This window comes from Ovis aries, chromosome 14 (genome assembly GCF_016772045.2).
Source record: "Ovis aries strain OAR_USU_Benz2616 breed Rambouillet chromosome 14, ARS-UI_Ramb_v3.0, whole genome shotgun sequence".
Classification (NCBI taxonomy): domain Eukaryota; kingdom Metazoa; phylum Chordata; class Mammalia; order Artiodactyla; family Bovidae; genus Ovis; species Ovis aries.
The window spans coordinates 59,463,085-59,485,650 of NC_056067.1; the positions used below are offsets into that span (position 1 = coordinate 59,463,085).

At 44.0% G+C, this 22,566-nt stretch overlaps 1 protein-coding gene across 9 annotated transcripts in view; it reads left to right on the forward strand.

Moving 5' to 3' along the window:
* The first annotated feature begins 7,493 nt into the window (after positions 1-7,493).
* Positions 7,494-22,566, forward strand: part of LOC114117957 (zinc finger protein 160-like) — a 188,376-nt gene continuing 173,303 nt past the window's right edge. For 3 of the 9 annotated variants that reach the window (XM_060398860.1, XM_060398863.1, XM_060398872.1), the window contains exons 1-2: positions 14,963-15,019; positions 16,910-16,968. Coding sequence is in view for 1 of the 9 variants with exons in the window: in XM_060398867.1 (XP_060254850.1) it covers positions 8,407-8,421 (15 nt within the window). In the remaining 8 variants the exon portion in view is untranslated. Of the gene's footprint in view, positions 7,564-8,328; positions 8,422-14,962; positions 15,815-16,909; positions 16,969-22,566 lie in introns of those variants that run through there. The other 6 variants (XM_060398862.1, XM_060398865.1, XM_060398867.1 and 3 more) reach the window with 5 other exon arrangements.

Consider the following 22,566-nt stretch of genomic DNA (forward strand, 5'->3'; position numbering starts at 1 on the left):
CCATCATGTTCAACAAAAGTTTCCAAAATGCAGTACTTGGATGCAATCTCAAAAATGACAGAATGATCTCTGCTTCTTTCCCAGGCAAACCATTCAATATCACAGTAATCCAAGTCTATGCCTCAACCAGTAACACTGAAGAAGCTGAAGTTGAACGGTTCTATGAAGACCTACAAGACCTTTTAGAAATAACACCCAAAAAAGGTGTCCTTTTCATTATAGGAACTGGAATGCAAAAGTAGGAAGTCAAGAAACACCTGGGGTAACAGGCAAATTTGGCCTTGGAATGCGGAATGAAGCAGGACAAAGGCAAATAGAGTTTTGTCAAGACAATGCACTGGTCATAGCAAACACCCTCTTCCAACAACAGAAGAGAAGATTCTACACATGGACATAACCAGATGGTCAACACCAAAATCACATTGATTATATTCTTTGCAGCCAAAGATGGAGAAGCTCTATACAGTCATTAAAAAGTAGACCAGGAGCGGACTGTGGCTCAGATCATGAACTTACTGCCAAATTCTGACTTAAATTGAAGAAAGTAGGGAAAACCACTAGACCATTCAGGTATGACCTAAATCAAATCCTTTATGACTATACAGTGGACGTGAGAAATAAATTTAAGGGACTAGATCTGATACAGTGCCTGATGAACTATTGACCAAGGTTCATGACATTGTACAGGAGACAGGGATTGAGACCATCCTCATGGAAAAGAAATGCAAAAAAGCAAAATGGCTGTCTCAGGAGGACTTCCAAATAGCTGTGAAAAGAAGAGAAGCAAAAAGCAAAGGAGAAAACGAAAGATGTAAGCATCTAAATGGAGAGTTGCAAAGAATAGCAAGAAGAAATAAGAAAACCTTCCTCAGCGATCAATGCAAAGAAATTAGGAAAACAACAGAATGGGACAGACTAGAGATCTCTTCAAGAACATTAGCGATACCAAGGGAACATTTCATGCAAAAATGGGCTCGAGACAGGACAGAAATTGTATGGACCTAAAAGAAGCAGAAGATATTAAGAAGAGGTGGCAAGAATACACAGAGGAACTATACAAAAAAGATCTTCACGATCCAGATATCACGAACGTGTGATCACTCACATAGGCCCAGACATCCTGGAATGTGAATTCAAGTGGGCCTTAGCTTCACTGCAAACAAAGCTAGTGGAGGTGATGGACCTCCACTTCAGCTCTTTCAAATCCTGAAAGATGATGCTGTGAAAGTGCTGCACTCAATAAGCCAGCAAATTTGGAAAACTCAGCAGTGGCCACGGAACTCGAAAACATCAGTTTTCATTCCAATTCCAAAGAAAGTCAATGCCAAATAATGCTCAAACTACCGCACAGTTGCACTCATCTCACACGCTAGTAAAGCAATGCTCAAAATTCTCCAAGCCAGGCTTCAGCAATACGTGAACCGTGAACTTCCAGATGTTCAAGCTGGTTTTAGAAAAGGCAGAGGAACCAGAGATCAAATTGCCAACATCCGCTGGATCATGGAAAAAGCAAGAGAGTTCCAGAAAAACATCTATTTCTGCTTTATTGACTATGCCAAAGCCTTTGACGCTGTGGATCACAAGAAACTTGGACAATTCTGAAAGAGATGGGAATACCAGACCACCTAACCTGCCTCTTGAAAAACCAGCAAGCAGGTCAGGAAGCAACAGTTAGAACTGGACATGGAACAACAGACTGGTTCCAAATAGGAAAGGGAGTACGTCAAGACTGTATATTGTCACCCTGCTTATTTAACTTATATGCAGGGTACATCATGAGAAACTCTGGGCTGGAAGAAGCACAAGCTGGAATCAAGATTGCTGGGAGAAATATCAATATACTCAGATATGCAGATGATACCACCCTTATGGCAGAAAGTGAAGAGGAATTAAAAGCCTCTTGATGAAAGTAAAAGCGGAGAGTCAAAAAGTTGGCGTAAAGCTCAACATTCAGAAAACTAAGATCATGGCATCCGATCCTATCACTTCATGGGAAATAGATAGGGAAACAGTGGAAACAGTGTCAGACTTTATTTTGGGGGGGCTCCAAAATCACTGCAGATGGTGATTGCAGACATTAAATTAAAAGACGCTTAGTCCTTGGAAGGAAAGTTATGACTAGCCTAGACAGCATATTCAAAAGCAGAGACATTACTTTGCCAACAAAGGTCCGTCCAGTCAATGCTATGGTTTTTCCAGTGGTCATGTATGGATGTTAGAGTTGGACTATAAAGATAGCTGAGTACCAAAGAATTGATTTTTTGAACTGTGGTGTTGGAGAAGACTCTTGAGAGTCCTTTGGACTGCAAGGAGATCCAACCAGTCCATCCTAAAGAGATCAGTCCTGGGTGTTCATTAGAGGGACTGATGTTGAAGCTGAAACTCCAATACTTTTGCCACTTGATGTGAAGAGTTTACTCATTTGAAAAGACGCTGATGGTGGGAGGGATTGAGGGCAGGAAGAGAAGGGGATGACAAAGGATGAGATGGTTGGATGGCATCACCGACTCAATGGACATGGGTTTGAGTGTACCCTGGGAGTTGGTAATGGACAGGGTTGCCTGGCGTGCTGTGATTAATGGGGCTGCAAAAAGTTGGACACGACTGAGCGACTGCACTGAACTGAACTGAACTACCTGCTGTGCCAGGACTCTTTGCCCCCCTGCACTGAGTCACCCCACCGCGCCCACCCCACCTCTCTCAACCACCCCCCCTCCCCGCCAGCCTTCCATTGCTCTTCAAATTCCTCGATTTTATTTGAGGTTTCTCAGGGAACTCTTATTGATGGACTTTTATGCTCTGTTACTTAACTGTTTGATTCCTTAGGTTCAAAGGAATTTGACTTGACTTGACTCCCTCCTCTTTTAGTGTAACAGGGGACTGAGTTCTAACTCAGATAAGATGGTTTTGGGAGTACACTCCACCATATTTTCGGTTTGCTGACTTTCGAATAAAGTCGTTTTTCCTGCCCCAGCAACTTTCCTCTCAATTATTGGCCTGTTGTGTGGAGAAGAGTAGGAGTTTAGAATGTGTACTAAAGGAACAATGCGGTTTTCATCAATTTTTAAAGATGTATTGCTCTTTTTGGCCACATGATGCAAAGAGCAGACTGAATGGAAAAGACCCTGATGCTGGGAAAGATTGTGGGCAGGAGAAAAGGGCAACAGAGGATGCAATGGTTGGATGGCATTACCCACTCAATGAACACAAGTTTGAGAAAACCCTGGGAGATAGTGAAGAACAGGGAAGCATGGTGTGCTGCAGTTCATGGAGTCGGAAAGAGTCAGATTTGACTTTGTAACTGATCAACGAAAATTGCTCTTTTTAAAAAGAGCTTTTTAAAAAGCTTTAAAGCAATGGTTAGTTCAATTCAGTTCAGTTCAGTCACTCAGTCGTGTCCGACTCTTTGCGACCCCGTGAATCGCAGCATACCAGACCTCCCTGTCCATCACCAACTCCCGGAGTTCACTCAGACTCACGTCCATCGAGTCCATGATGCCATCCAGCCATCTCATCCTCGGTTGTTCCCTTCTCCTCCTGCCCCCAATCCCTCCCAGCATCAGTCTTTTCCAGTGAGTCAACCCTTCTCATGAGGTGGCCAAAGTATTGGAGTTTCAGCTTTAGCATCATTCCTTCCAAAGAAATCCCAGGGCTGATCTCCTTCAGAATGGACTGGTTGGATCTCCTTGCAGTCCAAGGGACTCTCAAGAGTCTTCTCCAACACCACAGTTCAAAAGCATCAATTCGGTGCTCAACCTCCTTCATAGTCCAACTCTCACATCCATACATGACCACAGGAAAAACTGTAGCCTTGACTAGACAGACCTTAGTCGGCAAGGTAATGTCTCTGCTTTGAATATGCTGTCTAGCTTGGTCATAACTTTCCTTCCAAGGAGTAAGCGTCTTTTAATTTCATGGCTGCAATCACCATTTGCAGTGATTTTGGAGCCCCCCAAAATAAAGTCTGACACTGCTTCCACTGTTTCCCCATCTATTTCCCATGAAGTGATGGGACCAGATGCCATGATCTTCGTTTTCTGAATGTTGAGCTTTAAGCCAACTTTTTCACTCTCGTCTTTCACTTTCATCAAGAGGCTTTTTAGCTCCTCTTCACTTTCTGCCATAAGGGTGGTGTCATCTACATATCTGAGTATATTGATATTTCTCCTGGCAATCTTGATTCCAGCTTGTGTTTCTTCCAGTCCAGCGCTTCTCATGATGTACTCTGCATAGAAGTTAAATAAGCAGGGTGACAATATACATCCTTGATGTACTCCTTTTCCTATTTGGAACCAGTCTGTTGTTCCATGTCCAGTTCTAACTGTTGCTTCCTGACCTGCATACAGATTTCTCAAGAGGCAGGTTAGGTGGTCTGGTATTCCCATCTCTTTCAGAATTTTCCACAGTTTATTGTGATCCACACAGTCAAAGGCTTTGGCATAGTCAATAAAGCAGAAATAGATGTTTTTCTGGAACTCTCTTGCTTTTTCCATGATCCAGTAGATGTTGGCAATTTGATTTCTGGTTCCTCTGCCTTTTCTAAAATCAGCTTGAACATCTGGAAGTTCACGGTTCACGTATTGCTGAAGCCTGGCTTGGAGAATTTTGAGCATTACTTTACTAGCACGTGAGATGAGTGCAATTGTGTGGCAGTTTGAGCATTCTTTGGCATTGCCTTTCTTTGGGATTGGAATGAAAACTGACGTTTTCAAGTCTTGTGGCCACTGCTGAGTTTTCCAAACTTGTTGGCATATTGAGTGCAGCACTTTCACAGCATCATCTTTCAGGATTTGAAACAGCTCAACTGGAATTCCATCACCTCCACTAGCTTTGTTCGTAGTGATGCTTGCTAAGGCCCACTTGACTTCACATTCCAAGATGTCTGGCTCTAGATAAGTGATCACAACATCATGATTATCTGGGTCGTGAAGATCTGTTTTATACAGTTTTCCCATGGATTTTTGCCACCTCTTCTTAATATCTTCTACCAATTTCCAAAAAAACAAAAAACAAAAAAAACAAAAAAAGGGTACTGGCAGAAGTTCCCATCACATACCTTAGTCCTCCAGTCTCAGACTGTAGGTTTTGACCTTGTGTCTCTGGAACTGAGCCATGTGGAAAGAGGAAAAGTTGTTATACAGGATGTCACTGTAAAATGCACGTTTTCCCCAGGGATAGTTTCGTATTTCTTATTTTAGTTTGCAGTACAGAGAGAAATCCAGAAAAATTTCTTGTTTTCTTAAGACAGTTAAATTATTCTAATGGCAGGAAATGTTCTGCATCCAATTACTGCCCTATAGGAACTCTTTGGAGACTCAGGTTCCCAACCCCTGAATTGCCAGGAGCAGAACAGGCAATGCCTGCTGACAAAGCGATTTAATTATTTATTTATTGCACTTGAAAATATGTGGGTTATTTTCAAATACCTTTTGGTATTGATTTCTCACATAGTTTCACAATAATAAGAGAGCAGGCCCTGTATGATTTCAATACTCTTTATTTAGGCCACGAAACTTTTGCACCTTGTTTTACGTCATGTTCCAGTGTCTCCTGGTTAATAGTCAATGGGAACTTGAATAAAATTTGTATCCTGCTCTTGTGTGAAAATTGTGTAAGTCTTAATTATGTTGAATTGGTTCACAATTCTTTTCAGGTCTAGTATATTCTACTTTCCTGTCCATTCTGTTAATTTTTGAGTTTAATATTGAAATTCCAACTAAAATCTTAATGTGTCTACTTAAAAAATTGTAATATATAGTGGAACTGTCTGTAACTACTTTCAAAGCCTCATGTAAATGGGTTGTCATACTTTCGTACTTTCAAAAAATTTTAAAAAGGAAAATAAAATCACTATTGAAACTTTTCTACTTGTCAGGAGGACATATCAATAGTTTCCAACATACTGGTCTCCAAAGTTATAAGGTTTTGCCTTAAAAGTATAATGGGGTGACACAGCAACCTGGGAAGGCCCGCCGCCTCTGCTGCCTCTGGTCCGCGGAACCCGCCAGCTTCCTCCTCTCCACTGTGCCCAGTGCATGTTTTCCTCGCATCCCGAGGGGGGAGCTCAAAGTGACCCAGATCCTCAAAATTTCCGGCAGGCTGTGGGGGAATGTATAAAAGTCAAATTAAATCAGAAGAATTTAAGGAGAAGAGAACTGTCTAGCAGCCAACAGGCACTAAAAGAACTCAAAGGTAGGCATGGATTGCAGATTTTAAAGTCTGTCCCCAAACACTGACCATACCCCGGCTCCTTAGATGTTGTTACTAAAACACTGGATAAATCTTACTCACAGGGGCTTCCCTTGTGGCTCAGCTGGTAAAGAATCCGCCTGCAATGTGGGAGACCTGGGTTAGATCCCTGGCTTGGGAAGACCCCACTCAGAAGGGAAAGACTACCCACTCCAGTGTTCTGGCCTGGAGAATTCCATGGACTGTATAGACCATGGGGTCGCAGAGTCAGACACGACTGTGCGACTTTCACTACTAGCACCATTCTTTCCTCAACACGTGACAAAAAGTTTATTTTGTTCATAGACATTTTCATATTGTAATTATAGAAGAATATGGCGCCCCACTCCAGCACTCTTGCCTGGAAAATCCCATGGACGGAGGAGCCTGGTGGGCTGCAGTCCATGGGGTCACTAAGAGTCGGACATGACTGAACGACTTCACTTTTCACTTTCATGCATTGGAAAAGGAAATGGCAACCCACTCTAGTATTCTTGCCTGGAGGATCCCAGGCAAGGGGAGCCTGGTTGGCTGCCAACTATGGGGTCGCACAGAGTCAGAAACGACTGAAGTGACTTAGCAGCATGCTATCTATTTAGATGTTAAAGGCAACAAATTTTAAAAAAAAGAGAGAGAGAGAGGCTGTAATCCATGGGGCATCACAGGACTGTTAAACACCTCCCGTCCCCTTGCCCGGCCTTGCTCTCGCTTTGCAGACGTGGACGCCCCTCGCCACGCCCCTCGCCTGCAGCGATTCACCCAGCCCTCGACCCGGAAGCTCCACCTCAGATTCCGCACGTGCGCAGTTTCCTCCGGAAGGAGAAGGCCGCGAGAGAAGGTCGTTGGGCGGCCCTTGAGTTTTTTTCTCCTAGTGTAAACGTGTGCTGCGTGCTTAGCCCTCCGACCCGCCCTCGCCACACCCATCTTCAGGGGCCTGCTGGTTCTGCGAAAGTAGTATCCGGATATCCCGCCATCCACCCCAAATAAATCCAGAGGCTGCGGTTGCAGGTCGAGTATTCGAAATCGCTCTGAGGCTTGTCCTTGCCATTTGCTTTTCGGCCTTCGGCCCCAGAGACACCGCCTTTCGGGATATTTTCCTGCTTAAAACTTAACCGTTAGTACCTACGCCTGTGCCCAGGCACGAGGGGGATTCGGGCACGTCCACCTCCACCGCCTCACCCTGTCGGCCCCTGGCGGTCGCGTCGACAGCCCCGCTCCCAGAGAAGCCACGTCCTCTCCCTGATTCTGGGATTCTGGAGAGCCCCCTGGCTCCCAGCCTCTCTGCCCTCGAGTCTTCTCAGGCCGATCGTGCTGCCCCGCAGGCCTCCCTTCCTGGTCAGTCCCTTTTCCTCACCCTGGGCTGGACGTGTGACACCCAGTGTTTTTCTGTCACGAGTCCGTCTCGTTGGAAAAGGTGCTCTTTCATTTACTCATTGTTTCTGTAGATACGTGGGTGAGGGAGATCAGAAGAAGCAGTGACTGAGAGTGAAAGGCAAACTCAGAAGTGGAAAATACAATGAGAGAACCGATGGGGTCCCCCAGGATGGCTGAGGCAATTGCAAAGGGATGGTAAAATGAAATAGAGTTAGCCCTTAAAGCAGCGGGTGGATGAAAGAATAATGGACAAAGGCTGGGATCTCCAGGAGTTGGAGAAAAGGAGACAGGGGCCCTGCGTCTGGAGTAGGAGGGCTGACAGGGGTGATCCTAGGAGAGAAACAGGGATAGGTGTTGACTAGAAGAGAAGAGAAGGAAGTAAGCCTAGACACCTGGAGTGCCCCAGAGTGGGAGTGTAACAGGGAGAGAAGGGGTGTGACTAGAAAGCAGAGAGGGAGCAGAGTTGGAGAAAGAAAGAGACAGATGTATAGATGTTTAGCACAGTTAGAAGGGTGGGAGAGGAGAGAAGAGCAGCAAGAGGAGAAACAAGTTGCCAAGGGGGGCAGGACATGTGTGAGGGAAGAAATAGGAGGGCAGAAACAGCATCCCACCTGAGGCAGTGGACACCGAAGGACTGTTCCACATAGTGAGGTCTTCCTGTTTTTGTGGTTGTGGCAAACGAAGGGGGAATGTTGATTCTAAGCCTGAAGCAGCCTGTTTTCCACTTGCCAGATCAACTTCTAAAAACTTAGATTGTCTGAGGAAGAAGCTGGGAAGAGGAGGAAAAAAGGCAAGAAAAGAGGAATGGCTCTTTCCCAGGTAAAATCATATTCTCAGTTGATTCTCAATCCTTCCTGAAATCCCTTCTTTGGACCTACTAATCATCTCTGACTCTGAAGTATCCTTCCTGACACTGGTACTTGCACACTCACCAGGGAACTTCCCTCAGGGCCTGTCGTCTCCACTTAGATCCCATTGCTGGGGTCCAGCCCCGGTGGATCCAGGGTAATTCGAAGGGGAGACGGAGTCGGCATCCTAGTTAAGAGCTATTTAATTAGAGATATAAAGAGAGATTAGGAAAGAAGAGTGTAGTAGGAAAATTAGTGGAGAAAAAGAGGCTGAATAACTTGGTTTACATGGAAAACCAATACAACTCCAAGACAAGGAGTTTGCACCATCTACGTAGGCCACTGGCGCCCGCTTGAATAGCAGAGGGTGCCCCCCCCCCCCCCCCCCCGCCCCCGCTTGAGCTCCCTCTTGTGTGGGTCTTAGAAACCAGGGCAAGTAAGTATATATGGTGAGCCTCCACGCTCCAGTTGGGAATTCAGCCAGAAAAGAAGAGAACGAGAAGAGACCACATAGGGGAAACCAGTCATTCCAGGAATTGGTCAAAACTTTATTTTCCAAGAAAGCTTTTTATACTTTTTTGGTTATACATAGAGATCAATGGATAATACAAAGTTATGCAGGGTCAGTCACATGAGGTCAGAAATGGATAATACAAAATCATGTGGGGTCAATCACGTGAGGTCAGCAGACCTCGCCAGGCATGTATACAGAGGTCTTAGGTGGCTTTACATCATCTTCTGGCCAGGAGGCCTGCTAACATTTTATGACCCTTTCTGATGATGATTAGTCAACCAAGAAACGTATTTTCTCCAAAGGTGATTATCTTAAGTCAGGCATCACCCTCCAAAGGCACCAGATAAAGTTGCATTTCTACAGGGCAAAGGTGCAGTGGGCTATAATCAAGAAAAGTATTTACTTAGCCTAAGGTCTAACATAATTAATATCAAGGTTAATACTTATTTCTCCTATATTCTAGTTATATTCATTAATGTGTATAAGGGGCAAGGGATATGGAGACTTAGCAGCAAATATTGGCTCAACAATGAAACGCTCCACCGATATAGTTTCTAACTAACTTGCTAATACTATACTAATAATCTTCTAACTTCTCAAGAGAATCTGTTTTTAGAAAGTTTAAAGTATCTCGTGCCTCTCACGGTTGGGAGGCTGTAAACAATCACATGTGGCCGGATGAGCCTGCTCAGGCAGGCTGGAGAACCTTAAGAGGAGTTTGTAAGTTGAAACACTCTTGTCACACCCAGGAATTTTTATTAACTGGAGCTGTAAGTTAACTCCTTCTCCGAGAGAGGTAGTGGGGGACAGCCCCCAGTAAAGTCAGAGGTGTAGGAGAGAGCATAAAGCAGTAAAGTAGGCAGACTCTGGTTTTGGGGGTAGATGCTCGGGAACAGGGGGTCTCCCGAGGCTCGATCCTGCCTTTGCGTATGCCGAGCCTCCTTCCTCATGACCTTTGTCACAGGCGGAGTTCCTCATGCTGGCTCCTGGCATCCCATCTCCCCATGACCCAGTGGCCTGGACCTTGTGTGGAGGGTACCATCCTGGGCAGGGCTTCACACCCACAGGTTTGAGAAGGGGTCTCAGTGCTGTTGGGCAGCAGGGATTGCCTCGGGTCCTTCTGGATGTGCAGTCTGCTCTCTGGAAATCAGGATTAAGAAGCTGTGGGTGGAAGTCAGGTATTAACATGCACAGTACCTGGTAAAAACTGGAAGTAGACCTAAAAAGGGAAATTTGTTCTAAGGAAATTGAAGCTAAGTGAGTGAGTTGGTGACTTCAAAATCTTGATTGGAAATGGGATGGATAGTTCACAGTCAGGTATCAGTGATAAAAGGTGTGCTATTCCATCATCTGTTTGAAACTGTGACATGAATCTAAATCTCTGAGAGCTGGAAATTCACTTTCATTGCCTTCATTCTTCAGATTTTGTCTTTTCACTGTGTTTATTTTGTGGTTTGGCAGAGATGTTTTTACTTTTGATGCAGGTGAGGTTTCCTCTTCATTGTTTAACCCATAGATTCACCATTTGTTATGGCAACTGTCTTTTTTCCACTGGGTTTTCTTAGCATCCTTGTCATTAGATTTTAAATATATGCAAATGATTATTTCTGAACATTCTCTTCTGTTCCCTTGGTGTATAAATCCATGTTTATGCCAGTACTACGCCATCTGGAAGATATTGTGATACGGCTTGAAATTTTAAAAAGGGTGGCCTTCATCTTTCATCTTTGTACTTATTGAAGAATATTTTTGCAGTTTGTGGTCCCCTTGAGATTCGTTATGGCTTCTGGAAAGTTTTTACTATTTCTGCAAACATTTCTATTGTAAGTTTCATAATGAATTCATTAAATCTGTGGAACACTTTGAGTAACTTGGAAATATAGAGTACTGAGATTTCCAGTCCATGACTACTAGATTTATTTGTTTATTTTGAATTTCTTTTAGAAATGGTTAAGTAGTTTTCAGTGTATGTTTCACCTCCTTGGTGAATTATTCCTAAATATTTCATCCATTTTTAGTACAATAGTAAATAAAATTGTTATGTGATTTTCTTTTAACATTGTTCATTGTGTATAGAAATGTAGCTGATTTGCACATTGACTTTTGTATCCTGCAAGTTTGCTGAAGTTGCTATTTGATGTGGCAGGGGTTTTTTGTGTCTGTGTGGAATCTACAGTTTATACATAAAAGACCTTGTCCTCTAGGGAAGAAGGTAACTTTCTAATTTTTCACTTTGGGAAGCTTTGATTTCTTTTTCTTGTCTAATTGCTCTGGTTAGGGGTTTCAGTCCTCTGTTGAACAGTGATGCAGAGTGCACGTCCTTGCCTCCTTCCCTATCTCAGAGGATAATTTTTCAGTCTTTCAACATTGAGAACAATGTTAGGTGTGCTCTTTTCATACATCATATATTTTAGTTTGAGATACTTGTTTTGAAAACAAAACAAGACCCCCAAATGAACGGGAATGTATCGAAAGTGTGAACAGACATGAGATCTCGGGGCAGAGAGAAAAGCACAGTGTTAATAGTGGTTGGAAACCTCTTGTAATGGTACATAGAGATGATAGCTTACGGTGAACAACATCAAATTCATGATCTCCGAAGAAGATATAGCTTTGGGACCAGGGTCCAGGCTTGATCACTCAAGAGCTTTTGTGTAGCAGAGTTTTATTAAAGTGTGAAATGGGACAGAGAAAGCTTCTAACATAGACATCAGAAGGAGGATGGAGAATGCCCCCCCTCGCTAGTCTTAGCAAGGGAGCTATATAGTTTCTCAATTGGTTATTACAGTAAGTCAAAAGAAGGTCTCAAGGTTGTAAAGCTCTTACCAGACCCATGCCCAGAATTTACATTTCAAGATGAGAGGATTAGTCAGAAGATACTCAAGAAGGAGAAACCTGTCCTCGAGCAGGAAACATTGTTGTTATATTATTTTCAGTTCAGTGCAGTGGCTCAGTCGTGTCTGACTCTTTGTGACCCCATGAAGTGCAGCACACCAGGCCTCCTGTCCATCACCAACTCCCAGAGTTCACTCAAACTCATGTCCATCGAGTCGGTGATGCCATCCAGCCATCTCATCCTCTGTCGTCCCCTTCTTCTCCTGCCCCCAATCCCTCCCAGCATCAGAGTCTTTTCCAATGAGTCAAGTCTTCGCATGAGGTGGCCAAAGTATTGGAGTTTCACCTTTAGAATCGTTCCTTCCAAAGAACACCCAGGACTGATCTCCTTTAGAATGGACTGGTTGGATCTCCTTGAAGCCTGAGGGACTCTCAAGAGACTTCTCCAACACCACAGTTCAAAAAGCATCAGTTCTTTGGCTCTCAGCTTTCTTCACAATCTAACTTTCACATGCATACATGACCACTGGAAAACCATAGCCTTGACTAGACGGACCTTTGTTGGCAAAGTAATGTCTCTGCTTAGTACAGAGTTTAAGCGGAGTTGTTTTGTTGTGTAATCATCAGCTCTGGGCTTAAAGAAAAAAGTTTGTCCTTTCTCCTCCTTGATAATTCCAGACCACTTTCTATCCTCCTCGAGAGCCCCAGACCTCTTTCTCCTCCTGGGGTATCCCGGACTTCTCAACCTACCTAGGAATTGACTCTCTCAGATCTTTGGCCAAAGAGATGTTTGTTTGTTAAAGTCCCAGAGGAAGCTTAACCTTTCCCCGAGTCCTCAGCCTGTCCTTCAACATGTATCATGTGTTCTTTCACCTGCAAGTGGTGCTGCAGCTCCATCAGACACAAAGGCAAGGTTTGTATCCACGACAGGTGCCATCCCCCTGCTGTGAGCTGATTGTTCTTGAGTGTGAGGAGCATGAGGTGGGCTGCCTTGCCCCCCTTCTCTCTTTGTGGGCTTGGATGTATTGGCTACTCAATTCTTAGTCTATATAGATCAGAGCTGATGCCCCAAGCGTCTAACCCCTGATCCGGGGCTGCTTTCATCACAGTTGTCATATTTGGACGATAGAATCGGAAAATGGGAAAGTACTGGCTGCTCTTTAATTTTATCTGGCACCTCAGAACCTGTAATGAACTGTCTTAGTCCCTGTCTGCCTCTTGAGATCACTCAGCCATTTCTGCTGTTCTCCTTTTGCTGCCATACATGTCAGGGTGTGTGAAATAGGCTGGTGGATTGGATCTTCTGTGCCTGTTACTTAGGAAAACTGTAAGGACAGCAGTCCAACAAAGGGAATATGTGTGAATCTTTCAGGCTCTTAGGTTGGCATCTCTGGGTGGACCAAATAGTCCCGTTTCAAGGTCTTAGGATATGAGACCCCCATCTCATAATTTTCCTCTCTTGTACTGGTCTATCTGGTCTGGGAGTGTAGACTCTTCCTGAGTTTGCTTTCTCCTTAGTTTGTATAATTTTTCCTTTTAAATTTGATTTTGAAGTATGTGGCTCTAGGGTCTGAAGTCATGTCCTGTTTCTTTGCTGTGGTAATCTGGCTGTGTTTACGGGGCAGCTCCTCATGGACTCTCTGTGGTGTGGGTTTACTGGGTAAGATAAAATTTTTAAAGGAGAATACTTTCCCTTATTGGTTGTAATATTTTCCTCCTGCATACAGAATTACCACTTGAAGCTACTTAGTATAGTGGTCAGTGTGTTCTGTGATATGAGAAAGTATCTGAAGACCTTGACCTGTACATCTTTTTCTGGCTTTGAGTGATGTCAGAGATGCCTGCGTGAAGGGCACTGTGATAGTGTTGTTCGCGTGTACTATCACCATGCCCTTTGAGCCTCACCAAGAGGTGTAGGAACTTCTCCTGACAAGGGTAATGTCCAGGTTCACACCCTCATATTTGTGAGGCCGTTAACTAAACTGTTGCTGATGCTGCATGCTTGTCACCTGGGTGCTCTTGATCATTCTGCCTCCACACTTAATTTTGTAGCAACTTAATGACAGAGCTTATGTAGTGGAGTGATAGCTTCAGTGATGAACCATCATTTTTTTTTCAAGGCATAGCTACTTTCCTTTTTTATATTTGTATGCATTATAAATGATTGTCTTCTATTTTTGTCATTAAGTTTCTATTTTATGTTACTCTTTGTATTTTATTTGCAATATGTGGGCTGGTTGGTTAAGAAAGTGCCCCCACCCCTATGGTGGAATTGGTGATCAGTACTTTTTACAGTTCTTTATGTATTCTTGATGTTAAGCTATTATTGAATATATGCTTGGCAATTTTTTTGTATTATAGTGTACATTGTTTTTTCACTGCTGAGGATGGTTTACTGCACAATATTTGATAATTAGGATGTGTGCAATTTATCTCTTTTTATTTTGTTGTCATCAGCTTTTGGTGTTGTATCTGATAAATCATCAGTGAATCCACTGTCAAGAATAATTTTTAAGTTATCATTTAATTTTTCTCTGTAGCTTAAACTTACACAATATTTGTCATTGTAAAAGTTGCTTATACAACCCCCTGTATGTCACTGTTTAAAGAGTTGAGTTTAGGAAGGGAAATAATTAACGCAGTTTATCATCATTTAAATTGTCTTGCTCTTGAAAGGCTGTGCTTAGTGACCCAAATGATCACATCCCTTAAGTCCTCCATCTCAGACACCCAGGTACTAACCCTGAGTTTGTTGAACTCAGCACTATGCTAAGTTTGCTGTTTTGTAGGGTGTGAGTAGGGAATGGCCCATTTCTATCCAGGCAGAGTTTTGTATTTGTAATATAGAGACTGGTCTCATAACTGCCCGAGTTCCCAGATCCCTGCATTGCTTCAGCCTCACTAGCAGGATCTGAGCACAACATGCTGTGAAAAACAGCTTTTATTGAGAATAAACCCTTTTAGTCTTAAGAGGAAGTATCTTGGCTTCCGACATAACTTGAAAGTTTTACCTGAGCAGTGTTACAGAGGGTAACTTATTGCTGTCAAGGTAACAGGCCCCGCCCCCTCCGCGGCCCGCCCCTCCCAGGAGCAGTGCGCGCGGCGGCTGCTCTTCCCGCTCCTGGTCGGAAGCTCTAATACAAAAGCCCTTTCACACAGAGTCGGAAGTTGGAGAGCGCGGAGCCGAGGTTCCCGAGCGGCGCCTAAGCTTCCTTCTAGAGTAAGTTTGCAGAGCTCGCCACCCCTCCAGTCCCCACCTCCGCCCCGCTCACTCGTCCTCAGGGTGTGGGAATTCTCGGCGACCTGAAATCCCCGGCACCCGGTGCTCGGCCCCGGATAGACGCTGCCGCTGCGGCCCAGTTATCTTTTCGTTTGGGTTTTAAGTGTTTCTGAGGTGGTTTCGGGCCTCGGTGCGCGTAGACACCGCCTCTGGCGACATTTTCCTGCTTAAAACCCTTTTTTATCTCTGGCCTCGCCAAGTAAAGCCCTCTCTCGCGAGTTGGAGTCGCGCCCCGCCGCGTCGCCTTCTCGACCCCTGGAGGCAGAGCCCGTCGCCCCCGCTCGCGGAGAGGCTGCGCCCTCTGCCTGGTCCCGGGATTCCGGAGAGCCCGCCCGCTCCTGAGCCCCCTCTCTCCCAGCCCCTCTGTCCTCTCGTCTCCTCAGGCCGGTCCTTCTGCCCCACAGGCCCCCCTTTCCCGTCAGCCCGTTCCTTCACCCCGCGTAGGGTAGGTGACCTGGGCCAGCCATGTGACAGCCAGTGCTGTAAATAGAGAAGTATTAGTAAATTAGAAAGCCAGATCTCCAGGGACTGGGAAACAGCACAGGGAGAACTGCCCTGTCTCAGTGATGGGAGCGGGGAGGCGAAGGGCGATGAGGGCGTCAGAGGTCGAGAGCCCTAACTGGGTTTTGGCCAGGTTTGAGTCCCGAGTTTTGTTTTCACCCGCTTGGAGTCCCGCCACATGGCTTCAAGTCTCAGTCTGAGGTGGCCGGTTTTATGGTGCTGGCAGAGAAAGAGGTAAGGAGCAGAGGAAGAAAGGGCTGGAAGGAAGCATAGCCACATGGCCTGCCAGAGAGTGGGGAGGAAGGGAGAGTCTCAGCGAGAGGAGGGGAGTAATCTGGAGCGCAGAGAGGGAGCCGAAATGGGGGAGGAAAGAGGCAGACATAGGTATGGATTTTTGAAAGACTCAGGAAGGTTGGAGAGAGAGCGTTTCGAGGGGAAACGAATTGCAGCAGCCTGGGACAGGACACATGTGAGAGAGGAAATAGGACAGGAACAGCAGGAGAGCAGAGGGGGAGAAAAAGAGACACTGAGACCCAGATGAAATAGGGAGATAGGTGAACAGAGGGGTAGGCTCGATCCAGGTGTGGCCAGTTATTTGGATACAGATGATTTTTTTAGTTAAACAGAGGAGGATGAGAATTTCAAAACTCCTGTCTATAAGGCTTGTGTCTTGTTTTATTAGTTGTGGCAGAAGATGACTTTCATTTGCAAACCCTGTTGAGCCTGGGGCAGTGGCTTGATTCATTGAGGTGTGAGTGACCCCCTTCCCTTGTCCTGTCATAAAATAGAGGTCAGGGAAGAAGAGACCTGGGGCAAGAAATGACTGACTCTAGAGTGTCACTCTGTGGTACCGTTTTTTTGTTTTAATGAAGTTTTTTGGCCGTGCTGTGCCCTGCGCTCAGGAGTTGTGGCTCCCAGGTTCTAAAGCACAGGCTCAGTAGTTGTGCACAGGCTTAGTTGCTTGTACTTGTGGGATCTTCCTGAACCAGGGATAGAATCCATGTCCCCTGCATTGTCAGGCAGATTCTTATCCACTGTATCATTATTGGGTAGCATTTTTAAAGGAACACTTTTTTAAAAAAACGGATTCACATTTTCTCCTTTCTTTATGTGTGGTGCTTTTTGTAGCTTGGAATAGTTCTTAATTCATTCAGTTTCTGTACTCATTTTTAACTTCAGAAATAAGTTTTTTTAGTTTCCAGTATTCTAGTCTTATCATCCTTTTCTGAATATGATTATTCTCCACATTTTTTTAAACTTTGACACCAGATTTTTAGATTAAAAATAATTCTGTGTTTTTTTTTTTTTTTTTTTTCAAATTTTTTTCAGATTCATTCCTTGCCTGAGTGCTTTCTTCCCTTCATCTCATACATTTGAAATTTTCTTTGGTAAGTAGTAAATCATCTTAGACTATTTTGTGCCATACTTAGGAAAAGTGTCACCTTGTTTATCAGTTCTAATGAGTTAAATGAACCCAGAGCCTATTATACAGAGTGAAATAAGTCAGAAAGAGAAAGACAAATACTGTATATTAATGCATGTATATGGAATTTAGAAAGATGGTACCAGTGATCCTACATGCAGGGCAACAAAGGGAGAGACAGATGTAAAGAACAGACTTTTGGACTCAGTGGGAGAAGGTGAGGGTGGGATGATTTGAGAGAATAGCACTGAAACATGTAAATTACCATATGTAAACTAGAATGATCAGTGCAAGTTCAATGCACAAAGCAGGGTACCCAAAGCCAGTGCTCTGGAACAACCCAGAGAGATCTGGTGAGGAGGGAGGTGGAAGAGGTTTAAGAATGGGGGGTGCTGCTTCTGCTGCTAAGTCGTGTCAGTCATGTCCGACTCTGTGCGACCCCATAGACGGCAACCCAACAGGCTCCTCTGTTCCTAGGATTCTCCAGGCAAGAATACTGGCATGGGTTGCCATTTCCTTCTCCAGTGCATGAAAGTGAAAAGTGAAAGTGAAGTTGCTCAGTCGTGTCCAACTCTTAGCGACCCTATGGACTGTAGCCTACCAGGCTCCGCCATCCATGGGATTTTCCAGGCAAGAGTACTGGAGTGCGGTGCCATTATCGTCACTAAGTGAAAGTGAAAGTGAAGTCACTCACTCTTGTCCGACTCTTTGCAACCCCATTGACTGTAGCCTACCAGGCTCCACCCTCCATGGGATTCTCCAGGCAAGAGTACTGGAGTGGGTTGCCATTTCCTTCTCCAGGGGATCTTCCGGACCCAGGGATCGAACCCGGGTCTCCTGCATTCCAGGCAGACACTTTAAACTCTGAGCCACCAGGGAAGCCCGTTATAGTCACTAGCAGTCTGTTAATGAAGGAAAGGAAGGTTTTAAAACTCAGAATGGCACCAGGCCCCTCATCCATAAAATGCATTTTGGGATAATCTTGGCAGCAGATGATTCATCCCAGGCCATAAAATGATTAACTTGAATCTTGTAGAAGGGCAGATTACCATACAAATAGTTTTGTTTACATAGATTAGGGGAACAATATCTAAGTATAATGTACTGGTTTGTGAAGTAGGTTCTCAGCCATTAGGCGGAACTGACTTGAAGACAGAGTCTGGGGTAAGTGCATAGTCCATTCGCATAGCTTAAGACAAACATTTCCATAAGAAAAATGGATTGGTTAACTCAAGGTTTGAGAATAGTTAACTTCAGGTGCAAGTCATCATGGCAACAAGTATGTTAAAAGAAACCTCGTTTTAAATTTGTATAGAGAAGGAAAAATATATCGCTAGTTTGTTTCCTCCTGCCGCTTAAGAGAGATAAAAATGTCTAACACTTACAGCCTATTTCCTCCATTTGTAGACCCTGGCTTTCCTGCCTGTTACCCTTTCAGTCCCCCCTTTTCTTTTAGAAGAATTATGTTGCCTAGGGAAAAGGGGCATCATTCTTGTTCCATAACTGCTTCCCAGCTGACAAGGGGCATTGTCCTTAAATTGGTGAGGCAACATATTCTCCTAACCCTCATACTGAAGATGTCTGATCCAGGGTCCCCAAATAGTAGCTGGAAGCAGCTGCAGCAGTAGCAGGAGTTTGAGCAACTATTGCAGGAAGGGGGACCCTTCAAGAGCTCCTGAAACTGAGCTCTTGTCTAACACTTGGAAATGAATTGTCTGAGGAGACACATGTGCTGACAAAGCAAGAGATTTTATTGGGAAAGGGCACCTGGGTGGAGAGCAGTAGGGTAAGGAAACCCAGGAGAACTGCTCTGCCACGTGGGTTGCAGTCTTGGGTTTTATGGTGATGAGATTAGTTTCTGGGTGGTCTTTGGCCAATCATTCTAATTCGGAGTCTTTCCTGGTGGCACATGCATGGCTCAGCCAAGATGGATGCTAGTGAGAGGGATTCTGGGAAGTGGACAGACACTCCATGTCTCCTTTCGACCTTTCCCGAACTCTTCAGGTTGGTGGTGGTTCATTAGTTCCATAATCCTTATCAGGATCTCCTGTCATAAAATAACTCATGCTCATAGTTACTATGGTGCCTGGCCAGGGTGGGTGGTTTCAATCAGTGTGCTTTCCCTAACACAACCATTTGTCCATATGTCACGTTATGTCCATAGTTAAAGTACAAACTGTTGCACCAGTCCATTTTAGGGTTGGTCATCAGATGAAGAAGAGGCATCACATATGATGGTTGTTGAAGGTATTCGCAGACTTGGAGAAAGTCTTTTTCTTGAAGTGGAGATGTCCACCACAAAAGCCTTTCATGATGAAGAGGGGAGCACTCCGCAGACCCAGCAGTTAGACCAATTGTGGAATGTAGCGTAGGAGTGAGCCCAGGACAGGAAGGCATTGTCTTGAGGATCAAACGGCACACTCAGGATTTTTGGAGTCAGCAGGAGTAGGCTCACATAGATTATCAAGCCCGTCTGAAAAGTACAAAGTAGAGCATAGAAAGTAAAGATGTAAAGTGAAGTCACTTAGTTCTGGTCAGGGTGCCACCTCTTAACTCAAGTGTGATGTACCCACGAATCAATTCCTGGCACTTTGACAGCTGTGGAAGAAGAAAGAATAACCTGGTAAGGGATTTGAGGCTCGAGGGATGGGCCCCAGATCCCAATGTTTTTAGATCCCAATGTCAATAGACTTGGGTCATGGGGTTACATTTGATATAAATGCCAGTGTAACAAAAGCCTAACCTACAACAACCGGTAAATCTACCTTATTTACATGCTAGGTGGACAAGATCCGTGTTTCAATGGTATGAGTATATTGCTGCCTTCTTTGTACCCTCTATAGGGACAACAGATATCATGATTGAAGTAGAGGCCTTGACTAATTTTACAAAACAGGTCCTCCTAGATAGAACAAAAGCCATCCAAGCCTTAAAAGAGCAACTCCAAATGAGAAAACCAGTAATTCATAATAGAATGGCTTTGGACATACTCACAGCTGCTCAAGGAGGGACATGTGCTATAATTAAGGCTGAATGTTGTGACATTCCTGACTTATCTGGCAATGTATCGACTGCTTTAGATGACATGAAAAACCAGGTAAAAACAATGTCAAATAAAAACATTCCTTTCTGGACTTCAGTCCTATCTCGGGTGAAGGGTGATTGGTGGAAAACTGTATTTAACACTGTTACAGTTGCCTTGATAGTTCTGCTTTGTGGACCCTGAATTTTACAATGTATTATGAACTTTGTAACCCGAAGGTTGATCTCATTCTCCCAAATTGGTCGGAGAGCCAGGGTGCAATATATCCCTATGAATGATGCTCATAATATGAGTTAAGAGCATCAGGAAGGGGGAATGAAGAAGGAATTCATAGGGTCTGGACTCCATCTTAGGTCTGTTCATGCTGATCATGCTCAGCCACCTTTCCAATGGACTCTGAACTCTGTGTTTAGTGTCTGTGAAAACAGGATAAGACCCCCACCAGACAGGGGAACCTTATCATATCTAGGTTACTCATTGCCTAAGAGAAAACATATACTAATCACCCCTTCCTCCAGACAGGCCATAAATTTTTCTCTATCTATTGGAGTGTAACCTCGGGTTTATTGATTATTGGCTAATTGTTTGACTGTTTGAGCACCTAGCACATGAATGATGGGGTTATTGGGATTGTATTTTCCTTGGTTTATGTAAGTCTTAAGGAATTTGGAATGGTGGGTTCAGAAACGTACACATGGAGTATAAAAGATTTTCACAAATGCTGGTCAGGGTCCTTGGCTAAGAGGAGACACTGCCTTGGGCCCGCTGGTGTAGTAAACTGCACTCCATTATCTGCATTGTCCTTCTGAGTGAGTTTGTTTCCCGGAACATGTGGCTACAACAATAGGTAGGGGATGATTTAGTATGGGTTTAATTTTCTCAGGGCCTATGGCCCTAGTCCCTTCTGATATGATTAGGCCCAGATATCTAATAGATTGTTGACAAAGCTGAGCCTTTTCTCTTGATGCCTTATAACTGCAGCCTGCCAGAAAGTTAAAGAAATCTTCTGAGGCTCCTGAACAAGCTTCCTCTGTCTCAGCACAGAGCCAAATATCATCTACATATTGTAACACCACCGCTTCGGAGATATTAAAGTTTTGTAGATTCTGTGACAAACTTTGTCCAAATAAGTGAGGACTGTCACGAAATCCTGGGGGGAAAACTGTCCAGGTTAACTGAGAAGCTGGCTGCATAGGGTCTTCAAAGGCAAATAGAAATTGACTTTCCTCCGCCAAAGGCACAGAATAGAAAACATCTTTCAAATCAATTACTGAGAAATATTTGGCTCGTTCAGGAATTTCAGACAATAGAGTATAAGGATTAGGCACCATGAGGTGTAAAGGAACTACAGCCTCATTTATTATTCATAAATCTTGAACTAGTCTCCATTTACCATTTGATTTCTTTATACACAAAATAGGAGTGTTGCATGGACTGTTACAGGGAACTAATAGTCCCTGCTCCTTTACAGTTTTGATGATGTGCTTTAACCCTTAACCTCAGGTTTCAGTGGATACTGCTTCTTATGTGGAAATAAGTGGGACTTTGAGCTTGACAACTACAGGAATAGCATTTAGTGCTTGACCCACAGATTTTCCATCAGCCCATGCTCTAGGATTTACATTTTGTTCAACTAGAGGGAGAGAAAGGGAGGGCTCCATATTTATGAAAACAGGCATGGACCTTGTTCAGTATATTCCTCCCCAAAAGGGGTGAGGGAGACTCTGGCACAATCAGAAACTCGTGTGAAAATAGCACAGAATCTCAGTTACAACACAAAGAATAACTGAAATAATACCCTTTGGCTCGTCCAGACAGTCCCATTATGGAAATGGATCGGGAAGGAAGTGGGCCAGGGGCTTCAGTAAGCATGGAGTAAGTTGCCCAGTATCTAAAAGGAAATCGATGGATTGGCCCCCCACAGTTATTAATACCTGGGGTTCCTCAGGTGTAATTAGGACAGGAGCTTGTGTGGGGACTCTCAGGCACCTTCAGTCCTGATTCAGAAATGTCTTTTTAGATTTGTATAGAGAAGGAAAAAAAATATTGCTAGCTTGTTTCCTCCTGCTGCTTAAGAGAGATAAAAATGTCTGACACTTGCAGCCTATTTCCTCCCTTTGGAGACCCAGTTTGTTTCCTCCTGCTGCTTAAAAGAGATAAAAATGTCTGACACTTGCAGCCTATTTCCTCCATTTGGAGACCCCTGGCCTTCCGGCCTGTTACCCTCTCCACATCTTGTAATAAAATAGACTTATTTTCAACTGTGGTTTTACCAAAGACATGAATTGTGTTTATGTGTGCACACACAAATGGATATTTCTGGTCTCAGCTCTTTACCAGAGAATAATGGAGGTATGACATTAGATCTTGTGAAATGAAAGGCATTTCTTTGAGAAATGGGAAAATAAAAGAACATTTAACATGATAAAACCAACAAAGTGCTTCATTCTTTCCTTTCAAAAAGAGAAAAAAAAAGACACCTAATTTAACTGGTTAGTCTAATGGTCTGTTTTCTCCATT